Here is a 25919-nt window from a genome sequence, read left to right as displayed (position 1 = left end):
ACAGATCAATGGAACAGAACAGAGCCCTCAGAAATGATGCCGCATAGCTACAACTATCTGATCTTTGACAAACCTGACAAAAACAAGAAATGGGGAAAGGATTCCCTATTTAATAAATGGTGCTGGGAAAACTGGCTAGCCATATGTAGAAAGCTGCAACTGGATCCCTTCCTTACACCTTATACAAAAATTAATTCAAGATGGATTAAAGACTTATATGTTAGACCTAAAACCATTAAAATCCTACAAGAAAACCTAGGCAATACCATTCAGGACATAGGCGTGGGCAAGGACTTCATGTCTAAAACACCAAAAGCAATGGCAACAAAAGCCAAAATCGACAAATGGGATCTCATTAAACTAAAGAGCTTCTGCACAGCAAAAGAAACTATCATCAGAGTGAACAGGCAACCTACAGAATGGGAGAAAATTTTTGCAACCTACTCATCTGACAAAGGGCTAATATCCAGAATCTACAATGAACTCAAACAAATTTACAAGAAAAAAACAAACAACCCCATCAAAAAGTGGGCAGAGGACATGAACAGACACTTCTCAAAAGAAGACATTTATGCAGCCAAAAAACACATGAAGAAATGCTCATCATCACTGGCCATCAGAGAAATGCAAATCAAAACCACAGTGAGATACCATCTTACACCAGTTAGAATGGCCATCATTAAAAAATCAGGAAACAACAGGTGCTGGAGAGGATGTGGAGAAATAGGAACACTTTTACACTGTTGGTGGGACTGTAAACTAGTTCAACCATTGTGGAAGTCAGTGTGGCGATTCCTCAGGGATCTCGAACTAGAAATACCATTTGACCCAGCCATCCCATTACTGGGTATATACCCAAAGGACTATAAATCATGCTGCTATAAAGACACATGCACACGTATGTTTATTGCGGCACTATTCACAATAGCAAAGAGTTGGAACCAACCCAAATGTCCAACAACGATAGACTGGATTAAGAAAATGTGGCACATATACACCATGGAATACTATGCAGCCATAAAAAATGATGAGTTCGTGTCCTTTGTAGGGACATGGATGAAACTGGAAAACATCATTCTCAGTAAACTATCGCAAGGACAAAAAACCAAACACCGCATGTTCTCACTCATAGGTGGGAATTGAACAATGAGAACTCATGGACACAGGAAGGGGAACATCACAGAGGGACAGCATTAGGAGATACACCTAATGCTAAATGACGAGTTAATGGGTGCAGGAAATCAACATGGCACATGGATACATATGTAACAAACCTGCACATTGTGCACATGTACCCTAAAACCCTAAAGTATAAAAAAAAAACAAAACAACAAAACAAAAAAAAACAAACTTAGAGGTAGCCTATTTCTTTTTATATTAGAAAAAATAGCAGTTTGTCCTCATTCTTTATCCACAGGAATTATGATTTTATAGGCAAAATTCTCATCATTTTAAACACTACACTCAATTGCAAGTACAATAAATGGTTCTTGAGATTTTAGGCATTGTTCAGATACATGATCAGTCCAGTTTATAATTGCTGTTATTATTCACCTTTGGGATGATAGCCACACCCTGCTTAGCGGACTTCTGCTGACTGTCAAGTAAAACAAACTAAATTATGTCTTTTTCCTTTGTTTTCTTTCTTTCTTTAAAATTTAAGGCACAAAGTAAAATAGAATATCTCTGCATTTTGTGAAAATAGTTTATCAACTGATTTAGGGCTCCTGATTCATATCAATCATCTTAATATACCAAAAAGGTAGTTCTAAATATCAGTAATGCATAGGATTTCCATACACATTTTAGAAATTGAAGCCTGATTTTATGCCACCAGTGGAAATATTATTGATGTTTAAACAGTGAATCATTTGTGTAATTTGGCTGTCTCAAACTCTAAAACCATGAAAGTAATTTTTAAATTCACTGCTCCATATAATGGAGGACATGGTAAATTTTGGCTGGAATTGTAAAAAAGTTATTCAATTTTTTAAAAAATTCTCCATATTATAATTAATTAGAAACCAATTTTTGGACACCTATGCCTTTCTTCTTCTGACAATATGTAGTATTTTGTAAGCTATAAATCCATGAATGAGTTTTATTTAATATTTATTTAGTTTGGGTTTCATGACAATGAAGTGCCTATTATATGTTTTGTTTAATACGTATAAGCTCGGTGAATTACAGGCAAATAAAATTTGAAAGGCTAAATCAAGTTTGTTTATTTTTACAATCAGCTATGTTAATTATTCAGTTGGGAGAGGTATATCACTGGCTATGTGTGAAAATATCAAGGAGCATCGACAATGTGGCGCAATACTGCTCTTCATTAAACCATACATCCTGAAATGTTACTATGTATTTTCTAAAAATATGATGGAAGAGATTACCTTCAACAAACATACTTTTCTTTTACAGACAGGCAGCAAGTATCTTGCACTAGATAGATTACAGCAAGATAATCTAATGAACAAATACTCAAATATCACCCCAATTTCTATAAGCTCTTTAGAGCAGAAATTTGTAGTACAGTTTTATACTACCAAGTCATTATTACTTTAGGTAAAAGGGCTTAAAATGAAGAAGTCTGAATGCAACTTGTTTCTGTAATTTGAAGCTATTATTTATAAAGAATGCAAACTGGGGCATAGTATAGAAGTGATAATTCTTTTTTTTTTTTCACAGACACACACATACTTTATTTAATTCTTCAACCCTACAACAGAGGTCATTTTCTCCATAGGCCAAGATAGGTAACAGGTGCAGAAAGCCAATGGAGGAATGGAAGGGAGCCATTATTTACTGAGCACCTGCTCTGTCCCAGGCTTTATGGAGGTGCACTGCATATGCTGTTTTACTTCATCCTCACAGTGCTCCCAAGCCATTCCCCTTCTACAGGTAAGGATGTGAAGGCAAAGAGAACATACTTTCTTGATGACTACAGAGCTAGTAACTGTTGAATCTGACATGACCCTAGTCTGTTTGAATTCAAAGCCCTAGCTCTTTCCTTTGAATAGCACGAGAGCCTCAGAGACACTGCTTGACTCTGTCCCCACCACCTCATTTCCAATCTTTGCCTCAGAGGGTCTAACCTCATTTTACATCATCAGAACCAGAGCTCTGAATTTGACCATTGCCTAATGTTTCCCCATAAAGATGTTTGATAGGCTTTTGAGGGCTAGCCTGGGAATGTAGGCACTATTAACTATCATTTCTATAGGAAGATACATGTCACATTCCAATTAAATGGCTTACAAATTGACTTTGAGTATGTAACACATTCAAATGCATATGACATAAATGTAATAACCTTTGAAAATTTGTAAGTTGGATATTTATAGCATTAAAATAGTTAAATTTATTAAAAATAAAAATGTTTCCATTAGTGTTCCTGTCTTTATTAGTCATGTAAGAGGACTGAGGAGCTAGACACCTCGTTTGCTATCCATATTTGCTATCCAGCTTGGAGTTGCTGGTAAAAGCTCCTCTGTGTGAGGAAAAAATGTGGTAGTTTAAAACGATAATTCTTAGGAGCCGCTGAATACAGTTGACTAAAGAATATGGCTGATCAGGAGATCTAACAAAAACAAACTATTAGAAATCTTTGGTACTCTTATTTTCTTAGTCTTACTAGATCTGTAAAAGTCCAACCAGGTCTGTAGGGTTCCAATACTCTATACAAACATATTCTGGTATTGATTGAGGCATGCAAGAACAAAGGCTTAAAAATATTGTAAATTGTCCTGATGAAGTCACCTAATTTTTATAGTGTCATGTTTCCTATTATTTGTAGACTAAAAATTGAGTCAATTTCAATAAAATCTTCTGAAGATGAAAAAATATAAAATAATATAACCTGAACTTCAATATTTTCTGGTCAAGCCATCAATATACTAATTATAGGATTTAATGCATTGAAAATTAGATCAATACACGTAAGCAATTACTGCATGCATTTAAACCCTGATGATTTCATGTTTCAGAAATACAAAGAAATATGTGGAATCTATTTGGGATCTAATGCTGAACAACAGGGAAGAACTTTTATGGCACAAAGAGAACTAAAAGAATCACATCATGTAATTTTGCTTTTTGTTTTTTTTTTTTCTTCTAGTGGTGAGGAGAAAGAACATATAGCTGGATATGGACCTTAGATTATTAAAGATATGATTTTAAAACTTTACAAAGACAAATGGAAAGTTTTAATGATCAGTACTTTTAAAAAATTAAATTCCAGTAATACAAACGTAAACTGTCCTAATGAGGGAGGGAAAGGAGATGCAGATGAAATCAAGGTAGTTACAAGGAGCTTCTTTAGAACAAGCTTTAGTTTAAGGAGGATTTCTATAAAATATGGAATAAGAGGCTACGAGAAATGAACAAGTAGAAAATAATACCAATTGTTTGTAAGAAGAGCACACAAAGGCAAATGTTCAGCTGAGGCTTATGAAAAAACTGAAGATACAAAGCCTCTGTAAAGAAAAATTAAGAAAATATCAATGACAAAAAGTAGAACCATAATGGCTTCAATGACAATTTAGGCTTTTCCTGCAAGAGAAAAAGTCTTCAAACTAGGGCATTAAAACAAATGCTTCTGGAGACAAGGGACTACTAAGAACCACTCTGTGGTTCCTTTAAACTAGAAGGTTATAATCTTAGCAAGTGAATAAACTTTTTGGAAATTATCTTAGGGCTACTGTCAGCATTCCATGAGACTTAATGCTTCAATCTTAAGAGCCCTCTTATCCAAACAAACAAAAAAAGCATGAGTTCTCCGATGAACATATTGATAAACCTGATATAAAGTTTTAAAAATAGATGATGAGTGGGTGGAGTTTTATTTTTTAATTTCGTTTGACAAACCAACATGAATTTAATAAAAAAAGAAGCATTTTAAAATGACTTCTATTGGGGACAGTATCTCTACGTTGGAAGGGAAGAGGAAAACCCTGGGCAGTGTGTCTTACATAAGATGAAATTTTGCCTGATACCCTATGAATAAAGATACTGTAATATGGGCTGAATGACATTACTATTAGGTGGATCTATATAAGGACTTTGAATGACTGAAGAAAATTAACACATAAAGTTTAAAATTTAATGCTGTAAATCTCTGTCCTTGGTCTTTTCTTCCTTAAAATGTTTTCTTAAAAAATGTACTTTCCTTGATGAATCAGTTAAAAACATAGAAAGGGTGCTTAGAATTTTGAAGGATTATTAAATGATAAGAGAAATGAGTAATATCATACATGATAAAACTGAGATTCTAAACTTTGTAACAGAGTCAAATGCTTTGGGTGAAACATGAGACATTAAAAATTTAACAGAAATAAATATAAATAGCTGCACTTAGATTAAAAAATAAAGTAAGTGGAATGCTTACCACTTGATAACATTAAAGCATTATATGAGCCAACAGTGAGCAGGTTAAAACTAATGTAATTGTGTTAACAAAAGTATAGTGTCTAGATCACTGTAATAGTTCCAATACACTTAGCATGGGGACTCTATAAAGAAACAAGGAGTCCAGATGAGGGTAGCCAGGATGATGAGTTATCTAGAACTCATGTGTCACAGGCATAAAGACACCTAAAGAAGAGACAACACAAATTATGTTTGATAACACAATTCCATTTTAGAGTTTCAGAGATATATACAGTGTGCAAGGCATATGGTGAAAGCAAAGGGCAAGACCATTATGCTGAAGAGAACTATAAAACTTTAGAGTTGGAAGAAACCATCAGGTTGAACTTTCCAGCTAACTTGGGAATTCCTGGCTGGTAGCTGGTTATTCAGCCTCTTCCTAAACACTTCGAGTAATGAGGAGCCCACTAAACCCATAAGTTATAAACTTGCAAAAACTGGATTTTTTTTCATATCAATCTAAAATCAGCCTCCTTGTGCCCCTTATCTACTATGTTCTCTGGAACTTCAAAGACTATCTTGTCCATCTTTCCACATGACAGGCTTTCAAATGGTAGCTCTGGATTTTTCTAATTTGCAATTTTAAGATCCACAATGAATAGAAAGTTTAGCAGAAATTTGTTTTTGTATCGATACAAGGAAGAACTCTGTAAGTAAGGCTCTTCAACATGAAATGCTTGCTTTTGGAGGCAGGAGTTCTGAGTCTCTAAAATATTCAAGCAGAGGCTCAGTAACAATTTTTAAAATATGCAAAAGTTTCTCTTTTGGGTAGAAAGTGAAGATAAGTGCCTCAAAACTCTAAGTTCTATGGTGAGAGGGCTATATGCATATTTACATACAGCATGACTCATTTTCCATGCCAAGCCCAATTAAAAACAATTCATCTCTTAAATGAACCCTTTTTCTTAACATAAAACATTTTAAAATAGGTACTGTACTATTTGCCAGAGAGATACCACTGACAGTAACACATTAAAAAAAGATGCTTACAAATTTAAAGAAGCATTGAAAGTTAAGGCACCTTTTCAGTTACTTATTCAGCAAAGCTATTCAGCATTTCTACGGAATTATTTTTATAATGATAAACATCTTGCCTACTTCTAGTGCTGAGGCAAAATCCTTCTAATTAAATTAATAAAAGCACATCATGAATCTAAGAACCCAAGATGCTAAATAAAGAGAAGGCAGCCCAGCAACTACACAGGATTTTAAAAAGATAACAGAATTCAAAGTGAGGGGTGGGGCTTATTGTCAGAGTTTGCTTATGTATTATATTAAAGCCACACTGATTCCAACTGTCCCTCCTCCCTGTGTGTTTTCTTTTCTTTTCTTTTTTTTAAGAAAAGGCATGTGAACCCGTGTGTGTTGGCATTGCTAAGGAACAGGAGGAAACATTAGAGATGATAGGAAAAAAAATGTGTACAGTTTAAGTTTAGAGACATCAAAGTTATGGGCTATTTTCTCTCACCAAGAATCTCAAGGTATATGCTTTACAATGTCCATTTCAGAAGTTACAGAATAAACTAAATTCAGTCATGGAGCAGTGGAGGGGCCACAACAACAAAAATTAAAAAAAATTATAACGAAAATAGCCAATAAAGTCATAGATGAGAAAATTCAGAGGTCTTAAGTGAATAGATCTTAGGCATTAAGTAAATACATTCTACGGATGATTTATCAAAAGAGAAATAGCGCAGTAAAAGTAACAGGTTCAAAATCATGGAAGATTAGGGATTTCAAATGTGGAAGGAAATGAAAAACTATTTAAAATTTTAAGGTTCAAATTTCCCTAAAATAGACATTCAAAATACAATTTTCTGTATTTAATGCTCTGCTAATATTCCCTATATTAATAGGCTTTTCCAACAATCAAATTCTACAATGATTATAGTGTAACGTTGAGAAGTGCCTTCTCAATTATAAAAAGAAACATTAATCTATGGTCAATATAATATATAAAAGTTCAGTTCATTGATTTTTAGACATCTGACTTGTGTTAATCAGTACAACTGGGTAACCAGAACGCATATTCCTCAACCATGATGTTTAAGGAATAAGCTGAATCAGAAATAGCTCTTTAAGTGATCTCATCTGATTTTAACTAGTCTTATAAATTTTGCATAAGTGATAAGTAACTTAACATAAAAATAAAATATCTTGCACCATCTCTCAATGAATAATTTTTATAAAATTATAAACTGGTTACTAGGGAAAATTACTGGTATAAGGTAACAAAGATGTTGCATATTTGGAATTACTTTCTGTGTTTCATGTTATCAGAAAGAAAAAAATCTCATCTCTTAAAAATAATTTACACATTTCTGTTGTAAGTAGACTTATGGAAGAGCTAGACAGGCTCTTAACATGGTACCTTGTATGTAGAAAAATAAACAAATGCATGTTGAATGCATGAATGCATGTTTGGAATTAACTGGATTATATACTGATACAGCAAACCATATGCACAATACAGAGATTTAGTTTACATTTTAGCTGGCTAAATCTAGATATTGAAATGTTAGAAAATCTATGAGTAAGAATGTTAAAGAGTTTGTGGCTCTAAAAGCTTTGAAGTCAATCAGTGATTTACACAACTATAACTCTTATTTTCAAGTATTCCAAAATGTCTGTGAAATAACCCAGAAGTTGATTTTATTGGCATATTTTGTGTTTGTAATAAAAACAAAAATATACGAAATTGTCATTCTTGAGACAAGAAGCTACTATAAGTTTTCAAGTATGAGGTTTAACTATTAATTTTTTAAGATCAAATTTTCCACTTAAAAATATAATAATGGGCACTTTTTCCTTATTGAATGACATAGTAGTGGGAACATTTTCCCATTAAAGGAAATATTTTAGAGTGTAATAGATTGTGTTATTAAGACCAAATATTAGGCCGAGATGTACCTATGGCACAGCATAAGAAAGTCTGAGTGGCTAGTAGTACGAAACTAGTGAGAATACTGGAAATAGGAGAGATTGTTTAGTAGAAAGTTCAGTATTTTACAACTTGAAGCTAAAATCCATAGGTAAACTGGTCACCAGACTCAGTGGCTATGAAGCCCGTATCCAAGTTCTGCTTTCTGGCTTTTGAAGGCTGGACTTGCTATTTTTTTTTTCTAACTGGCTCTGGCTTGGCTCTTTTCATCACAGAGCTTTGGTATAAACTGAAAGTACTGGAAGATCTTCATAAAGAAAGCTGAGCAAAATCCATAAGGCATCAAGGCATTAGGCAAGTAGGCAAGAGAACTTCTGATATATGAGTCGAGGTGTGTGTGGGGGGGTGTGTTTGTAGGGGGGGCAGTGTATGAGTGTGCATACACAGCCAATGCCATTTCTTTCTTCTCATATTTCTCCTATTGTTTTTGAAAAGGTCAACTGCTACATTTTCTAGACTAATAAATTTTGGGATTGGGCTGGGTTCTAAGGTGCTATGTAAGTTATTTCACAGGACTGTTGCTTACATTATAAACTAACGCCATATCAAAAAAGTTTTAGAGGAACTCTAACTGATAATCAACTAAACCATCCTTCATATCCCTAACTCACATTGAGTTACAAGATAGAGATATATAAGGAAAATAAATGCATGCCAGAATTGATTTTTAAAACCTTAACTTTTGACAGTAGTTAACTTTGCAGAGTAAGGAAAAGAGAAGGTGGCTTTGCACTTTCATCACTGTACTACTTATTTATTTTGCAATAAGCAAGTTATTACTTTTGAATTACACAACAAAAATAGGGTAATTAAAAAATCTCCAAGATATTTTTTATGGTGCAACCCTGTTAAATCATAATCTACCATCTTCTGGTAGTTGGTAACCAACCATAGGAGGTAAATTGTTTATGCCGAGGGACAAAAATGAAGCATTTGTGACCTTCGGCCTTCTCTGGCAAGGGTGAGCAGGTAAAAAGAGAATGATAGGCTTTTATACAATAAGATAGAAGGTACTCCATGGAGAAATGAATAATATGCTATTATTGAGCTGAACAGAAGTGATTTGCTTTTTTTTTTGATGTGTGGCTGAATCTAATAATCTCTCTTGGTAAAAAAAATAACATAACATAAATCATAACTTGTCTTACCTATGCTAGTGAGGGGTTGACATTGTTTTGTGTGAGCTTTAGTTCTCTTCTGGCCACATCTTCCGCTGTTGTGACTTGACAGCTTTTAGAATTCCTTCTTTTGCCATTTACATCTGATGTCATTACTTACTAACACTTTTGAGATTATTTTCCTGGCTGATGCAGGGCTATTGGTTATCTGCCAAAGTACAAGTTGCAGTTTCAACACTTTTTACAAACTAATTAAGATGAAGCTAGGTGATGGATGACTAGGAATGTTAACCAAGCACTGGTAGTGATTTGAGTTTTCCTTCCTTCTACAGGCAGTGGATTTTGGTGGGAAGAACAACTGCCTAAGAGTTGGAAGATCTGGTTTCTAACTGATTTATGACAATGAACTAGTTATTTCAGATGTCATATTCTTGTGGCCTTCATCTTTGAAATGGCAGTGAAACAGGAGGAAACGGTTTCAATCATGGAGAATGTGACCATAAAAGAGCCATAATGTGAAGAGCAGTATAATTCTAGTTATCAGCATCCCAGCTTTGTGGTCTCCAGCATAAAGAGGGTATGCTGAACACATGTAGTCCTGGCTTTCCCTTGACAAAATACCAAAAATGAGGAATTCTGCGAAGTTTTGATTTATGTCTATGTTGGATAAAATAACTTTAGCTCTATAAATAATAAAATTGAAAGGAAGTTAGTAACAAAAGGGGTTAGCTATTACTCATTCATTCACTCATTCATTCAATAGTGCCTGGGCTACTATGGGCCATATACTGTTTTAGGTGCTATAAGACAGGAATAAAATCCCTGCTCTTAAGAAGCTTAAATTCTGGTAGTAGGGATGGAAAATAAATCTGTGAACAATATTTAATATTATACTCATACTGATAAAGCTGGGAAAAATATAAAACAGGGTAACCATACAAGAGGATGAATGGTGGTGGTGGGCATCTGGGTCAGACTGGGTTGTCAGGAAAAGGTCTCTGAGGGGAAAATATTTGAAATGAGACCCAAATGACAAGATCTATAAATAAATATTTCAGTAAATATATCTGATACAATTATTGCTATTTGAAATGCAAGGTTTCTTTTGAGTTCCCAAATGTCCAACGTCAAAAAGGAAAGGAGTAGTGAGTGATAAGAATGTGAAATGAGGAACATTTCTATTTTAGCTCCTAGAACGCAGCTAATATGTTAGGTTGAAACATACAAAATTACTAATGTTTCATCATTTTGACCTACAAAAGCAACATTTCATATGGTTCAACTCAATGGCTAGAACTGAACAAAGATAGGACATGTAGTAAACATTACTTAATGAGGTTTGCCAGGCCTAATTCACTATTTAAGTATTGTAATTGCCCACTTTGCCTTAATACAAATCTACATAAAATCTATATAATTATATCAATCTACAAATAAAACAAATATAAAACCTATATAATTATATAAAATCTATATAACATTTACTAGACAGACTTATGATGTGTCACATATGGATCTAAGGTGCTTTCTGACATCACTTCATTGAATACTCACACAACCTCAAAAGCTAGGTATTATTACCATATGATTTGACAATGAAGACATTGAGGTCTAGAGGTGTTAAATAACTTGATCGATCATACCAGCTGTAAGTGGGACAGTGACAAAGCAAGGATTTGAACTGAGGAATATCTCCAGACACTGTACTCTAAGCTAGGATTACTCATTGTCTATAGGAAAACATGCTTATTCACTTCATGAGCAACAATAATTATATCGAACTTGCTACATTTTCAGGGTTACATAATACTTATTACTTCATTTATATATCTAACATTTCAATAGAGCCAAAATTTTTAAGTAAGGTGATGTGATCTGGGCTATGCACGTGCATATATATATTTAAAAAGTGAAACACTGCTTGAACAAATATAATTTGAAGACAAAACATACACAGTAACAGAGCTGCTCATGCAGAAAGTAATGATAAGCAGTTTTGCACATTTCTTTTCCTCATCACTATAAAAACAAATCAAGGTTAGTCTAAACTGTTCATATCATTCCATTTCCCTTGTCATTTGTTTAGGCATGGACATGTGATGCAACCTTGGCAATGAAATCTGGGTATAAGCCTGCTAGAAGGATCCACGGAAAGTTTCCCTTGGTCTTATAGAAAGGACTAAAGATAGGGCCTGGTCTTTGGCTTTTTGAATGCTGTCTCATGAGAAATGATGCTTGGAGCTCTTGCATTACAGAAAAATGAATGGAGAGTCCTGACATCGGTAAGCCATGAAATTCATCCCAGAACAACCCCACCTCTGAACTTCCTGTAAGTCAATAACTTTCTCTCATTTTTTAAGCCAAAAAATGGAGGTGTAATTAAAAATCCAACCTATAACCAGTATCAGAATTATAGCTAATCTTCAGTGTTTTATGTCTCCCTAACAGTATTTCTTCAAAATCAGACAATATATTAAAATAATTTTCTCACTACTTTCTAGGTTTTTCTGTTTTTTTTTTAATACATATTTGTTATATAATCAGCCAAGGATGGTGTGCTCAACTTTACAAAAGTGATATAGTTAAGGTTCTCTGCCATTTTTTCTCTGACTTTATCATGTCTTTTTCTTCACATTGTGTATATCCTTCTCCATCTACTCCCTTTAGACATGAACTATAATTTCAGATATTAATGATGATTATGCTCTTTAAAATTATTTGTGTGTGTATATAATTTATCTTGAGAATAAAAAAGTGAGAAGTGTTGCAACGTTTTTATTTTCAACTTGTTCCTTTTCTTCCTTCAATACAATTTCATATTCCGGGAATACCTTCTCCTTGTCTACATATCTCCTACCTTAATGTTCTTAAAAATAGAATTCATGACCTTTAGAAAATCTTCAGGAAATGAAGATAGGACCCTTAAAATGATTGACAAGAATTAATGTACCTTCTGTTCTGTATTTGTAGTCATAATCTAGACCCTATGCCCTAATAATTTAAGATTTTAGGCTACTGAGTGGCATATTCTACACAGCTCCTAAGTTATTAATAGTGTGCAAAGAATGTTAGATTTTTTACTTATTTATTTATTTAGTTTATTTATAGAGCAGTTTATGAGACCGGCTAATTTTTTTTTCTTTCTTTTTTTTTTTTGGAGACAGAGTCTTGCTCTGTCATCCAGGCTGGAGTGCAGTGGCATGATCTTGGCTCACTGCAACCTCCACCTCCCGGGTTCAAGCAATTCTCCTGTCTCAGCCACCTAGTAGCTGGGATTACAGGTACGTGCCACCACGCCTGGCTAATTTTTGTATTTTTCGTAGAGACACGGTTTTGCCATGTTGGCCAGGCTGGTTTCAAATTCATGACCTCAAGTGATCCTCCGCCTTGGCCTCCCAAAGTGCTGGGATTACAGGCATGAGCCACAAAACTCAGTCTAGATTTTTAAAAATAACCTTAAAATACATTTCTCAGCAGATCTCATTTTGAAAGTGTCAATAATATTTCAGCCTGATAATCTAATGTGTACAGTGGCTCCAAGGTAATAGATTTTATTCCCCCTTAAAAGACCTAGGTTTTGCTTTAGATTTCTAAGACCAAGCTACATATATGTGTAAATTAAGTGAGAATACTGGTAGGTAATCTTCAAGACAATGATAAAGGACATTATGACTTCACTGATAAATGAAGGCACCAAAAGTCCAGGAGAGTTCCCTTATAATTGCTTAGGGGAAAACCAGCAGGATTAAGGGATAACGTTTTTCAAAACCTCATCTGAAAACAACAGGTGCTGGAGAGGATGTGGAGAAATAGGAACACTTTTACACTGTTGGTGGGACTGTAAACTAGTTCAACCATTGTGGAAGTCAGTGTGGCGATTCCTCAGGGATCTAGAACTAGAAATACCATTTGACCCAGCCATCCCATTACTGGGTATATACCCACAGGAGTATAAATCATGCTGCTATAACTATTCACAATAGCAAAGACTTGGAACCAACCCAAATGTCCAACAACAATAGAATGGATTAAGAAAATGTGGCACATATACACCATGGAATACTATGCAGCCATAAAAAATGATGAGTTCGTGTCCTTTGTAGGGACATGGATGAAACTGGAAAACATCATTCTCAGTAAACTATCGCAAGGACAAAAAACCAAACACCGCATGTTCTCACTCATAGGTGGGAATTGAACAATGAGAACTCATGGACACAGGAAGGGGAACATCACATTCCGGGTACTGTTGTGGGGTGGGGGGTGGGGGGGGCGGGGACAGCATTAGGAGATATACCTAATGCTAAATGACGAGCTAATGGGTGCAGGAAATCAACATGGCACATGGATACATATGTAACAAACCTGCACATTGTGCACATGTACCCTAAAACCTAAAGTATAATTAAAAAAAAAAAAAGAAAACCAAGTGATTGAAAAAACAAAACAAAACAAAACAAAACAAAACAAAAAAAAACAAAACCTCATCTGAATTGGCTAGTACATACGGCAAAGGAAAGCGAGATTTTCTAAGCTGACTTCAAGCTGTATTAACCAAAATAGTATTTTAATGTTATGGCAGATTATTTCTGAATGAAATATACCTTCATATTTTGTCCCATACTTTCATAACTTATACTCCTTTAAAGTTGCATAGAATGACATAATTTATACTTTAATTTAGCTGATGTCTTATAATGTCCATACCAGGTAAGGTTTGAAACTGCTAATTGGGATAACAGGAAATTACTTGTCTTTTCTCAAATGTCAGTGAAGTAGGTTAAGACAATTAATATGCAAGCTGACTTTTCAGTCAAAGGAAAACAAGACAGGTCTCATTTGTGTACTTTTAGTACCATCCATTTCAGACTAAAATGAGTTCAGCCTAAGAAAATCACAGTATGACTCAGTTAAATAATTGAATTTCAAAATAAGGCAAAAGGTAGTTCAACCACGAGAACACAGATTGAAGTCTGTTCTAAGGAAGGCTAAATATATACTTTATAAGCAGGGCCAAATTCCATACCCATAAGGAAAATGAAAAACAGCTAAGGCATGGATTTAGGTATATCTTGCTTCTTAGATTCCTCTGTAAGCTCATAAGCACTATATAACATATATTGTGATATAAGGTAAGATAAAATGTAAATGATAAGAAAGAGGTTTGGTTGATGACCTAATTCTTCACCCTTAAAGCATATGGCAGACTATATTTTCATGTTTTCTTCCATTATTTCTCTTGGCCACTTGCCTGATACTTCCTATTTTTAATTTCTTGGCAAACTGAGAAAAATGTTTGGAACTAGACATTAAACTTATTTCCTCTGCAGTTCTGTACTTGATGACTACAATTTACTTCAGGAGGTCAAACTGAATGCTGGCCTGGAGCAGGACAGTTAGTAACACACTGCTGTTGGACTTTGACTTTTGCAAGCACAGGTTGCCTGCTGAACTGTGCGGCAGCACAGTGAGTGCTCTGTGTTGGAGGACATGTTCGGGAGGCTAAGGCTGATGTAATGGCCACAGCTTCGTTTCCGTGTATGATTTTTGCTCTGCTGACATAACACCAAACAGCTTGATTTGAACAAGCAGCCTGAGTACTTACTCCTAATGGTCAATCCAGGGAAGCCATGAACATGACATCCCATAACTAGACCTTAAAGATTCTTTTGAAAACACTGGTTTTTAAAGCTGATGTTTTCTGAATAAGGTGTTCATCAAATGCCCACTCCTAAATATTAGAAATAGCAATGCAGAAAACCATCATTAGAACAAACATACATTTCATTGAATAATAAGCATCTTCCAGGAAAGGATGAATGCACTACTCTGTTACGAACAGTTTGAAGTACACGGAGAAATCAAGTGGCAAGATTTATGGAAAAAATACCCAGAAAGAAATGGGGCCTGAAAGACAGTGCAAGGCCACTTTCAGTGAAGCAGATCTGACTGAACTAGCACGAAATATCCCACAATATTGAACCACAAAGACAAAAAGTACAATACCAAATTTACTGACACACTTACTAGGTCTGTTCTATCTTATAACAATTATTCTACAGAGAGCCCACTGAAAAAGATGGAAAGCACTGAATAACTACCCACTTAACTCATCTGAAATGTAAAGAAAAAACCCAACCAACTTAGGAGTGCATCTATTTGGCTAAGAAATCCAATCCACTGAACAACAAAAAAGAGACTCTAGAAGAAAAAAATTGAAAGCTATCTAACTAGAGGTGCTTTGTGGACTACTGGAAACCTGAAGAATGAGCAAGCATGGTGCCATATTTTCCCTTCATGTCTTAGGGCACGCTTGCTTCTTTCTGGTCTTCCCTTATTCAATGACCAAGATGAACTGTTAAGTGCCTAGCTTATTCAAAACAACATTAGTGACTTAACCTGTAGGAATGATGAAATGTTTTCTGAACAGAATTCTCTATTTCAGAGGGCTGTGCCTAATTTCAACACAGTTTATCTTAAAATGGCTGAGATAAAGTGTTTTCTCCAATATATTTGTAAAAGAATAAACCTCACATACTTAGTCACAGCAGTTGTGTAGTACCTGAATGACAGTTGAAATGAAGTTTCTAACTCATCTTTAAATTTTAGAAGATAATTTATTAATTTTAGTAATCTTTAGAATATTAAACATTATTATTATGCTTGCCAGAATTCCTGCAGAAGACTAACATGGCTCCTAAATATTTCTTCCATAAGAGTCTTCCATAAACTCTGATAGAGGTGAATGTTGAAAGGGCTTGGCAAATAATGAATGGTAATTACTTTTCCTGTACTAACAACATACCTTTTATAATGTTTCTCATGGAGATTACGGCTAAAATATACTTCACATGGAAACTGCCACAGCACATGAATTTTATTACAAGCAATTCTTATATTTTGTTGGTAGATGAGATAATATTAAATAATGCAATGAAGATCCATACCATAAAGGGAGGTCCACTGTATTTTCTTGTCAGTCATTTCCAAAGAGACTATCATTTTAAATGAGCCAAGCTTGACATTGACATAGGGCTCTTGACCTGTTGGTAATCTGTGAACTTTGAGATATTTTTCCATTTGTGATGAAGAACTTACACTAATATATCCTGTAATCGAAGTCCCATATATTTGTAAAATGGGCTGAAGGCTACATTCTGCTTTCATCTTTTAAAAAGAGAAGTCTATTGCCCTAGGGGTACCAAACAAGTAACTGTGATTTCATCACCATTTGCTCAAGTTATCTGCACTAATTGGCCCAGACTGCATTTTGAATAAAGAGATGGGAACAGTTTTATACCATTTCTTCTATATATTTTGTTTTGTGCATTTTATATTCAGGACTTACAGCCAAACCTAGATTTTCTTTCTTACTAAAATAACTGAGTTATAGCCTTTCCCTTAAACCAGCCTGGGTTTCTGGACTGATGTGTCATGTTAGTAATAAACAGAGGCTTGGTACGGCATATTGAATAAAGAACTTAATAACTAGTAAAGATATTCTTAATGTCAACAAGGCAGAGGGTTACTTCATTGACTTTTCTCATAAGAGTTGATTCACATAAATTGAGCTTTACGATCAACATACATACCAAGAAATTAGATGGATGCTTTTGGAAAATTGGTTTCTAGAAACAAATTCAGCTATTTGGAGTTGAAAGAAATGCTATGTGAAATCTCTCCTTGGAAAAACTATCTTTTGGATTTTTCCTTTAAATCTTCTGACAATAAAAAGGGAAGATAAATATGTATATGTATAGATGTGAGTGGGTGTGTGTGTATACTCATTTATTCAACCAAGGCTCTGCTAACAACCTGATTGAAACATTTATAGTTTCTTAACCCAACTCAGGGGGCAACCACTGTGGGCCAATGAGATGGTGCATGCAAGTGAGAATAAAGTGGATAAGAGAAGGAAGAAAAAAAAAACACCATTAACCTTAAAAGGCAAATGGCTCGCTGGAGAAAAAAATTATTTGCTCCAGCTGTGGGTATCTTGAGATATAAGCTTCATTACTCATCATGTTTTCCCAAGTTACTGAAGTTCTGAAAGTAGGTCACCAAGGGAGACCAAGGGAGTAGCAATACTATTATTTTAAGAAAAAAGGGAAGCAAGGTTCTATTTTCTTCAAGTAAGAAGTTTGAAAAGGTTAGGACTTTGCGTACACAGGCTAAGAATCTCCAGAAATATACTTACTTTTTTCTCCTATGTTTTCCCCTGTTGCCTCCCCTTCCTCCTCCTCCTCCTCCTCCTCTTCCTCCACCTCTGGGGGTTGCACATCATCCTGTGGGTCACAGGCACTAACTGGAGCATTCAGACAGCAATGGTTGAACCCGCTATCTCGAGGCAGAGTAAAACTTCGAGGCTTGCCCCCATTTCCATTTAGCACTTGCATCCTCTCACTCTCAGCTAAGGGGTACGGCCCATAGTGATCCTGCAGGTGGCATTTCTGAGTTGGCAGGGTAGACTGCCGCCTGTGCTCTGGGGAGATGGCCGCAGAGTCAGAGAAGACAGAATCCTCCAGGGGCAGAGTCTGAAGATAGTGTAAGCCTGAACTTGTCAGTGGCGTCTCAATTAAATCCTGCCAGGAGCGGCGCTGACTGGCTGTCTTGCGAATGGGAGACACTGCACTGCTCCCAGTTACTTCCTGGCGAAACTCCTCATGAGAAGACTGAGACTGAGAAGTCTCCGTGGAGGAAAGTCGGCTATGTTTTGCTTCCACATAAGGACTGGCGCAACTCATCTGTAGAAAGGAGCCCCTGATTAGTCTCTGCCAAAATAACAGACCACTTCTATTCCAATGAACACATTCAGTTTCTACCAGGTAATATTTAAGTAGATGAACCCTTATGTAGTCAAGTTAATGACTAGGCAAGTTTGCAGACATCTCAAAGTTAGGCCCCAGCTTACATTTTAAGAGACAGAGACATGGATGTATTGAAATGCGGCTATACCAAGCTCTCATGAAAAATCTGACATATTAATGCAAAATTTTACAACAATGAAAGTATAAGAGTTAGTGCTTATATAAGAAAATTCAGCAACTACAAAAATTTCAAAGTTTAAAAACTATACATTTTGAGATCCTGAAGAAGTATTGTCCCTGGATTCATATTCCTGATTTCATGTAGCTTGGGCTTGGGGACTAGGAGAGAGTCTTTCGGATATGAGAATAGGCTGCCTATAAACAGAAAGAACCCTTCCTTTTCTTCATAGGAGAATGTCTGCTCCTATGGGTGCCAGAGAAAAGCTGTCTGATGGTCTTACTTTCTATGGGGTTAAAAATGTTAGGCAGGATGAGACTATACATTGCTGGGGATTACCATTAGCCTTGAGCATAGATACTACAGGGCACATAAATATAAAAGAAAAATGGAAAATTTTCATCCCTGGAATTTAAAGTTTGGGGCTATATGTTATAGCACAAAACATAATCAGAAAAAGGACTGGCATCAAGTGAACACTGTAAAATAGTTGCAGGCACCTCTACTGCCACAAGCCTTACTCTAGCTCTGGGAACTAACAAACACACCAGCCCAGGCCGAGCCTGATTTGTTAAATGTGATCATCACAAACAGGGCTGAGATGGCAGTAAGGACACACCGGACTGAGGTGAAGCTGCATACCACTCCTCCTGGTAAAGGAGGAGAAGTTACTTGGCATCCTCTGTGGGCAGTCAGTTACCTTCCCACATGTTAATAATAATATGAATAGTTTTCTTCTTGAAATTCACAAATTGCCATGTTTAAGTAGCTGTTTAGTGAAGACGCTGTTTCCTATTCTTCCTCTTTTATAGATATTTTAAAGAAATTATCCAGATCCTGATGTTTTAGAAAAAGAGAGAAAATATGAATTATCCCCCGGAATAATACTGGGATGGAATTAGGTTAGCTGTTGTTGTCACCTAAATCCAGCTTCTATTTCCTATGTGGAAGACTTAGTCTCAAGATAGGCAGAATTGTTTCTTATGGCAATGTGACTATGGAATATTATTATTATTATTATTATTATTATTATTATTTTGAGACACAGTCTCACTCTGTCGCCCAGGCTAGAGTGCAGTGGTGTGATCTCGGATCACTGCAACCTCCACCTCCCAAGTTCAAGTGATTCTTGTGCCTCAGCCTCCCGAGTAGCTGGGATTACAGGTGCCCACCACCACGCCTGGCTAATTTTTGTATCTTTAGTAGAGATGGGGTTTCGTCATGTTGGCCAGGCTGCTCTCGATCTCCTGACCTCAAGTGATCCGCCTGCCTTGGCCTCCCAAAGTGCTCGGATTAGAGGCGTGAGCTACCATGCCCGGCCTGACCATGGAATATTATTGTCTAAACTGGAACATTTCTGAGACACTCTTGGTAATTCTGATGGGAAAGGGCCATAAAGTGGGATAGTCCCAAGTAAACCAGCTGTTTACCCTATAAAAGATCAAAGTACAGTCTATACACAGAGTAATTTACAGAGATTTGTCTGACACACCATACGAACATATACATTAAACCAGGTCCCATGGCTGCCGAGAAAGCTACATGCAAAAATATCTTCAATATAGATATAATATTAATTTTTATGAGTTCATTCTAAAGGACATAGGAGTAAACTTTATTAGTGTGGAATAGATAAGGTCATTTTATATATCTTTTTCTAAGAAAACTTTTTTGTTGTTGATTATCTCCACAAAGGCTACCTTAATACAAATAGTATATTTTGTTAATAAAAGTGATGGCATATTTATTCTGCCTGGAATCTGTAATGACTGTTTTTCCTGCTTAAATATTCTTTGTATACTTAAAAAAAATTTGCTTATTGATTTTAGACTCCCAGTTTTCTTTTCCCCTGAGAAACCTTAAGTTTGATATGCAATCTACTACATATGTTTTTAACATACAAAAGGGTGTTTCAGGTCGAAGAATCTGGTGATAAGTAATGTTCTTGTTGCTAACTTACCGAGGGAGGTCGTGGGTATGTATCATATGGGGGTGGAGGGCTATCTTGTTTTGGTGTTGAGGGAGTATCTGCTTCTTCCTTGTCACTCTCACTCCAGTAATCTGAAAATTCACAGACATGGATACGTCAACATTCTACTAAATGTTTCTAGTCATATTTTCACGAACATAAACTACCATTTAAAAAAAGGAAATTTAAATTCTGTTCCAACATCATGTTCCCCAGCACTACCTTACCCTTGGCCTACCAACTTTTATTTTCAGTTGAGTTTTGAGGAGAAAGTAAGTGTACAATCACCTATTTCTAACTTCCTTTTAAAGCAAGCAGTTACACGCAGCCATAATTTTAGAGAGTTAAGAAAAACGTACTGCATGAACTCAGTCAGGTTTAGGGGTGCCTTAGATTTCAGATCCAATTATTCTGAAGCTTCAATTAATGAATGATATCACATGATGCCTCTTAAAGGTATATCATTTTATCCTAAATATATTCAAAGAAAAGCAATACATACATTGCTGTAGCTCTCTACAGATATAAACAGCTCTAAAAATAATGCTCTCAATTCTCTTCTCTGGCTTCAGTTCACTGATTATCTAACAATCACTGTTTCCAGACTCATGCTGACATGAATCTCTATAACACCATACTCCCACCTCTCCTTGGAAACACATGGCAAATTCTGATTCTTGCCAAATGCAAAAGGGCAAATCTGCTGATGTGGGCTGCAAGTTCCAAACTTCCAGAACTACTTAAAAGGGTAGCAAATGTAAGCAGCTAGACAAAGTGACTTGGCAGACCTCAGGCAAGAGAGAGGGGAAAGAACTCTGAGAGAGAAGTTCAAATTACTAGAGTAAGTCAAATGCAGCAAAAGGGCTAATAATCGGAATCTGTTCCAGTAATATTCCAACCACCCTGTAACTGTTGGTTTTATTCTTTATATGATTTACAAGAAAAAACCTGAAGTATTATCCATCAATTTCAGATAAGAAAAAACATATTAAAACAAGTCTCCTTACTTTTATGAAAATTTAAATCACAAAAGAACTATCATAAGGCTTAACTAATATTCACATTTAGGTGAACAATCATGGCACGTATATTTACAGGAACCCCTCTCCACCCATGAATTCCCATATTGTAATATTTGTATATGGTTTCCCTGCAGTGCTGATTAATATTAATGATAATCACAGCTAACATACATTAAGAAATTACTATATATCGAATAGAAAGTAATAGATCTGGGATTTGAACTAAGAAACTGCCTTACCCTAAAGCTCTGGAGACTAAGTTGCTGGGACTCTTTTGTAAAGTATAGAAGGAGAGTTTGATGTGTATATTGATGAATATTTTATCCCCCTATCTCCTCTGCTATATACCTCTGGCTATTGTGAATATGAATTCTTCAGCAATGGAAGTTGGAAATAAAATACATTCTCAATTATATTCAGGCCTCAAAATACAAAGACTCTGAAAATTCTATTGCTGCTTTAATTATTCCCTTTGAGTAAAAGATAAGCAAAGACCAGTTAATCTTATTTGTTATCTGTTTTTTTCCATTGGTTCATGCCAGTGACAGCCAGTATACCAAGTTTTCCCTCAAATATGAATTGGCACAGTTGCCCAGAAACGGACCCAGCAAATGCTGGTGGAAAAACACATTAACTATATAGTCAGACAGGTGTAGGTTCGAATCTTAGCTAGACCACTTCCTATCTTGGTGCTCTTGTGGTGGTTATTTAACCTCTCTGAGTCTGTTTTGTTATCTGTAAAAGGAGTCTAATAATAACCGCCTTTCAGAGTTGTGTGTGTGTGGGCACTAAATAAGGTAACATATTCAAGTGCCTTGCATCTTGATAGCAGTCAATAAATATTAGAACTGCTTATCTTCTTGGGTGTATTTGTAGTAGCATGACAGGACAGTGTGACCCAGATCACATAAGCGATAAATGCCTGGTGTTCTTCTTCTTAGACATAAAGTTTTTCTTGTAGCAAGGCCCAGCAATGAAAAGTAAAATCTGGAGTCCTGGGGCCTGGGTTTGGTAGTTTTGTGAGAGCTTGAAATACTACTGGGAAATCACCCTGTAGGTAAATGGAATAAGCAAACTCTCCCCTGCCAAGGAAAGATCACCCTGCCAGTATTCTTCCCACTATTTCCAGGAACTGTGGCACCTGTGAGTATCTCCTTGATGCTTGCACTGATACCTTCAAGGCGTTAATACCTCAAGTGGTCCTTATTAGCACACTAAGGAGATGATCATGATTGTCATACAAGTGACAGTTTGAAGATTCTTCCCTTTTTTTTCCATTATTAGAAGATTTTAGTCCCATTTTGATGATTTTTTTGTATATATATATATATGTATATATATATATATATATATTTTTTTTTTTTTATATATTTAATTGTAGGGTACATGTGACTCAGTTTTTATATGTATACATGTGCCATTTGGTGTGTGCCCTTATTAGTCTTTACATTTATCCTCTAATGTATCCCCCCCCTCCCCAACCCCACAACAGGCCTCCCGGTATGTGATTTCCCTTCCTGTGTCCAAGTTTCTCTTTTAATCCAAAGTTTTCTTGGGTTGCCTAACAAAAGGCTGAAATACTACTTTGCAAATTAATTTTTTTTCTTACACTAAGCTGTGTGTCTTTGAGAGAGCAATGACAGAGAAGAGGCTACACAGAAATTTTAGTTAGGATCTTTTGGGTTTGCGTGGAAAATTAGAGATACACTGTTGCTTAGAGGACGAAAACTAGTCTGATTTTTTTTCTAATGGCAAATTATTTTTCTTAGCTGTCTATATAGCACAAATGAAATGGATACTTTTAATGTCTCTTTCAATGATACGCAATTTTATAAGCAATCATGAAAAAGCAGTGCCATCACTAGAAGAGGAAAACTTCTACTATATTTTCTCATGTTGACACAAAAGGATAATTTGGAAAAAAAAAGACTTTTTCATTTAGAACTGTCAAAGAAATACAATATATTTCATTCATTTTTGTGTGATTAAGGCTTTAAAAAGACCTTATGTGTGACTGAAAATAATGTCATGAATGTCTGTCTTGAAGCTGGAAAAAATACAAAAATGATCAGTAGACAATTAGCCAAATTGTTATCTTGGCAGCTGAATTTAGTGTAACTCTGTTTTCTCTAAGTACAACAATGGATGTTGAAAGAGAACCCCACATCTTTTATACTTCTGTAATCAAAGACAGAAATTCACTAAATTTTTATTTAAGTCAATGAAAGAGTCACTTCTAAACTGTACTGGCTATTTAGACGGAAACAGTATCTGGCAGCTATGTCCTTCCATCGTGGAGAAACATTCCCAATCCTCAAAGAGCTATATTTTGTATTAAGCTTATCTTCATTACTTAGAATGGTACTCAGAAGATATAACTCTACTCAAAGAACTCTACAGGAAAGTGTGAAGTAGATATGTGCATCTAGTAGTTTTCTACATGGAATACCATGCAACCTAATCATTCAGGAGGTAAGAAGTACAATATGTTTCTGACCTACGCTAAAGTGACTGAGGAACATGCATTGTATGTGGAAATCAAAATTATTTCAGAGATTCTGGTTGTATTGCATTAGCAAGATTCTTGTTGCATTAAATTGTAACTACTAGCTTCTGCCTATGATTTTCTACTCACATGATAGATCAATACATCATGAATCCACAGACTAAATACTTTTTGGAACCTGAATGTCCAATATAACGATATAACTTACCAGTTATTTCATCCATAATAAAATTTGGCTATATAATACCAAGTACAAAGGAAATTCACTAAAATCAAGATGAAGCTCAGGTTCATAGTAATGCCAAGTAATAAAATACAGAAGTTAAGCCTAAGAACCAAGCTCCGTTATATTTATGCAAATTGAGTCAGAGATTCATTTTCCTATCAGTACATTGCCCACACTTCTAATTCTTGTGTCTTTAACAAATCAGAAAAAAATCTATAAACACTTTTAGAGAACTGTTTTATTCCTTTTAAAGAAATCTGAAAAGGAAGACTAATTTTTTTTCAGTACTCTTACCATAAATTTAGGCCTATGCAACATATAGTCTCTACTATATGGCCTGCAAAGCCCAAAATATTATTAGGTTCTTTATAGAAAAAATTTACTAATCTGTGCCTAAACATTTGCTGACATACTGGTTTTGGGATCTGGCTGTCTTCTTTAGATCTTTAAAAACTTTAGTTTTCAGGTGTTTTTTTTTAAAAAGAGTTGGCTGAAGGCCAGGCATGATGGCTCGTGCCTGAAATCCCAGCACTTTGGGAGATGGGTGAATCGCTTGAGCCCGGGGGTTCGGGACTGGCATGGGCAACATGGCAAAATTCCGTCTCTACAAAAAACAACAAGCAAAAACAAAAACAAAAATTAGCCAGTTGTGGTGGTGTGTGCCTGTGGTCCCAGCTACTCAGGAGGCTGAGGTGGGAGGATCGTTGAGCCTGGGAGGTTGAGGCTGCAGTGAGCCAAGATCAAGATCACGCCACTGCACTTCAGCCTGGGCATCGGAGTGAGACCTTATCTAAAAAAACAAAAAACAAAAAACAAAAAACAAAACAAAAAAAACCTGGCTGAGATTTTACTCTAAGTCTAAAAGGAAACAGAAGGCTTTTAGAATCTCCACATCAATAAACTGGCTATGCCCACTGAAGACACAACTACGAATAGGTTTGTGTTTATAAGTATGTCAATCTGTGGATTCTTTTAACAGATAATTTCAAAAACCTATTTACGTTTCCAAGGGATGTACAACAAACACCCTTTGGGAAATGTGAAGCCACCTGAGAACGATGACCACAGCTTTTGTTCTTAAGATTTCAATTCTGCATCATAACACTGTGTTTCATAAATCTGAGGTCAATACCAAGGCAAATTCCATAAGATCACAGAGTTACATAGTAACAGAGCTGAAGAACATAACCAAATGAGAACATTTATGAAAGAAAACATCATTCATCTCATTTCTTTGCATAAAAGGCCACTTAAATGTCTATAAAACTGCTAAATAGTAAAAATTGCTCACTGCTAAGGATCTGGACTTGGTTCAATCATAAGACCTATTATAGACTTTTTCCATTTTTAAGATTTTGTTTCTTCACAGGAAAGAGATGGGAGGAGGGGGTAACAAATAGGAGAGAATTCTACACTAGCTGCTCCAAAAATTTGAGCATTCAGTCCCTATCTATATAAGTTGTTAAACCTCACTTAAGTGCCTAGAAGAGAAATAACCAAAAATTGACATGTATTTTCTCTCAAGTGATAGCAATGAATTTCTGTATAGGATAACTGCAGGAAAAAAAAGTATAATATAATTATTTTAAAAAAGTATTTCTTTACCTTGTTCCTGCTTAATCCTCTCTCTTTCTGCATATCCTGCAGTCAGCATATTAATTCTGTTAAGCCACCTGAAAAAACAAATATTAAATTCAATAACATTGTAACCTAATTTCTTATATT

At 35.5% G+C, this 25919-nt stretch overlaps 1 protein-coding gene across 5 annotated transcripts in view; it reads right to left on the bottom strand.

Moving 5' to 3' along the window:
• The window catches only part of LOC116812285 (connector enhancer of kinase suppressor of ras 2), a 173123-nt gene that overhangs the window by 29553 nt on the left and 117651 nt on the right, over positions 1–25919 (bottom strand). For all 5 annotated transcript variants that reach the window (XR_009214309.1, XM_058441493.1, XM_032757989.2 and 2 more), the window contains 3 exons: positions 25800–25867; positions 20432–20532; positions 17684–18230 (listed from right to left, as the gene is read on the bottom strand). Coding sequence is in view for 4 of the 5 variants with exons in the window: in XM_058441493.1 (XP_058297476.1) it covers positions 17684–18230; positions 20432–20532; positions 25800–25867 (716 nt within the window). In the remaining variant the exon portion in view is untranslated. The remainder of the gene's footprint in view (positions 1–17683; positions 18231–20431; positions 20533–25799; positions 25868–25919) is intronic.

The sequence above is a fragment of the Hylobates moloch genome, unplaced genomic scaffold, assembly GCF_009828535.3.
Source record: "Hylobates moloch isolate HMO894 unplaced genomic scaffold, HMol_V3 SCAFFOLD_7, whole genome shotgun sequence".
NCBI lineage: Eukaryota > Metazoa > Chordata > Mammalia > Primates > Hylobatidae > Hylobates > Hylobates moloch.
This window is presented reverse-complemented; position numbering and strand designations above follow the sequence as displayed.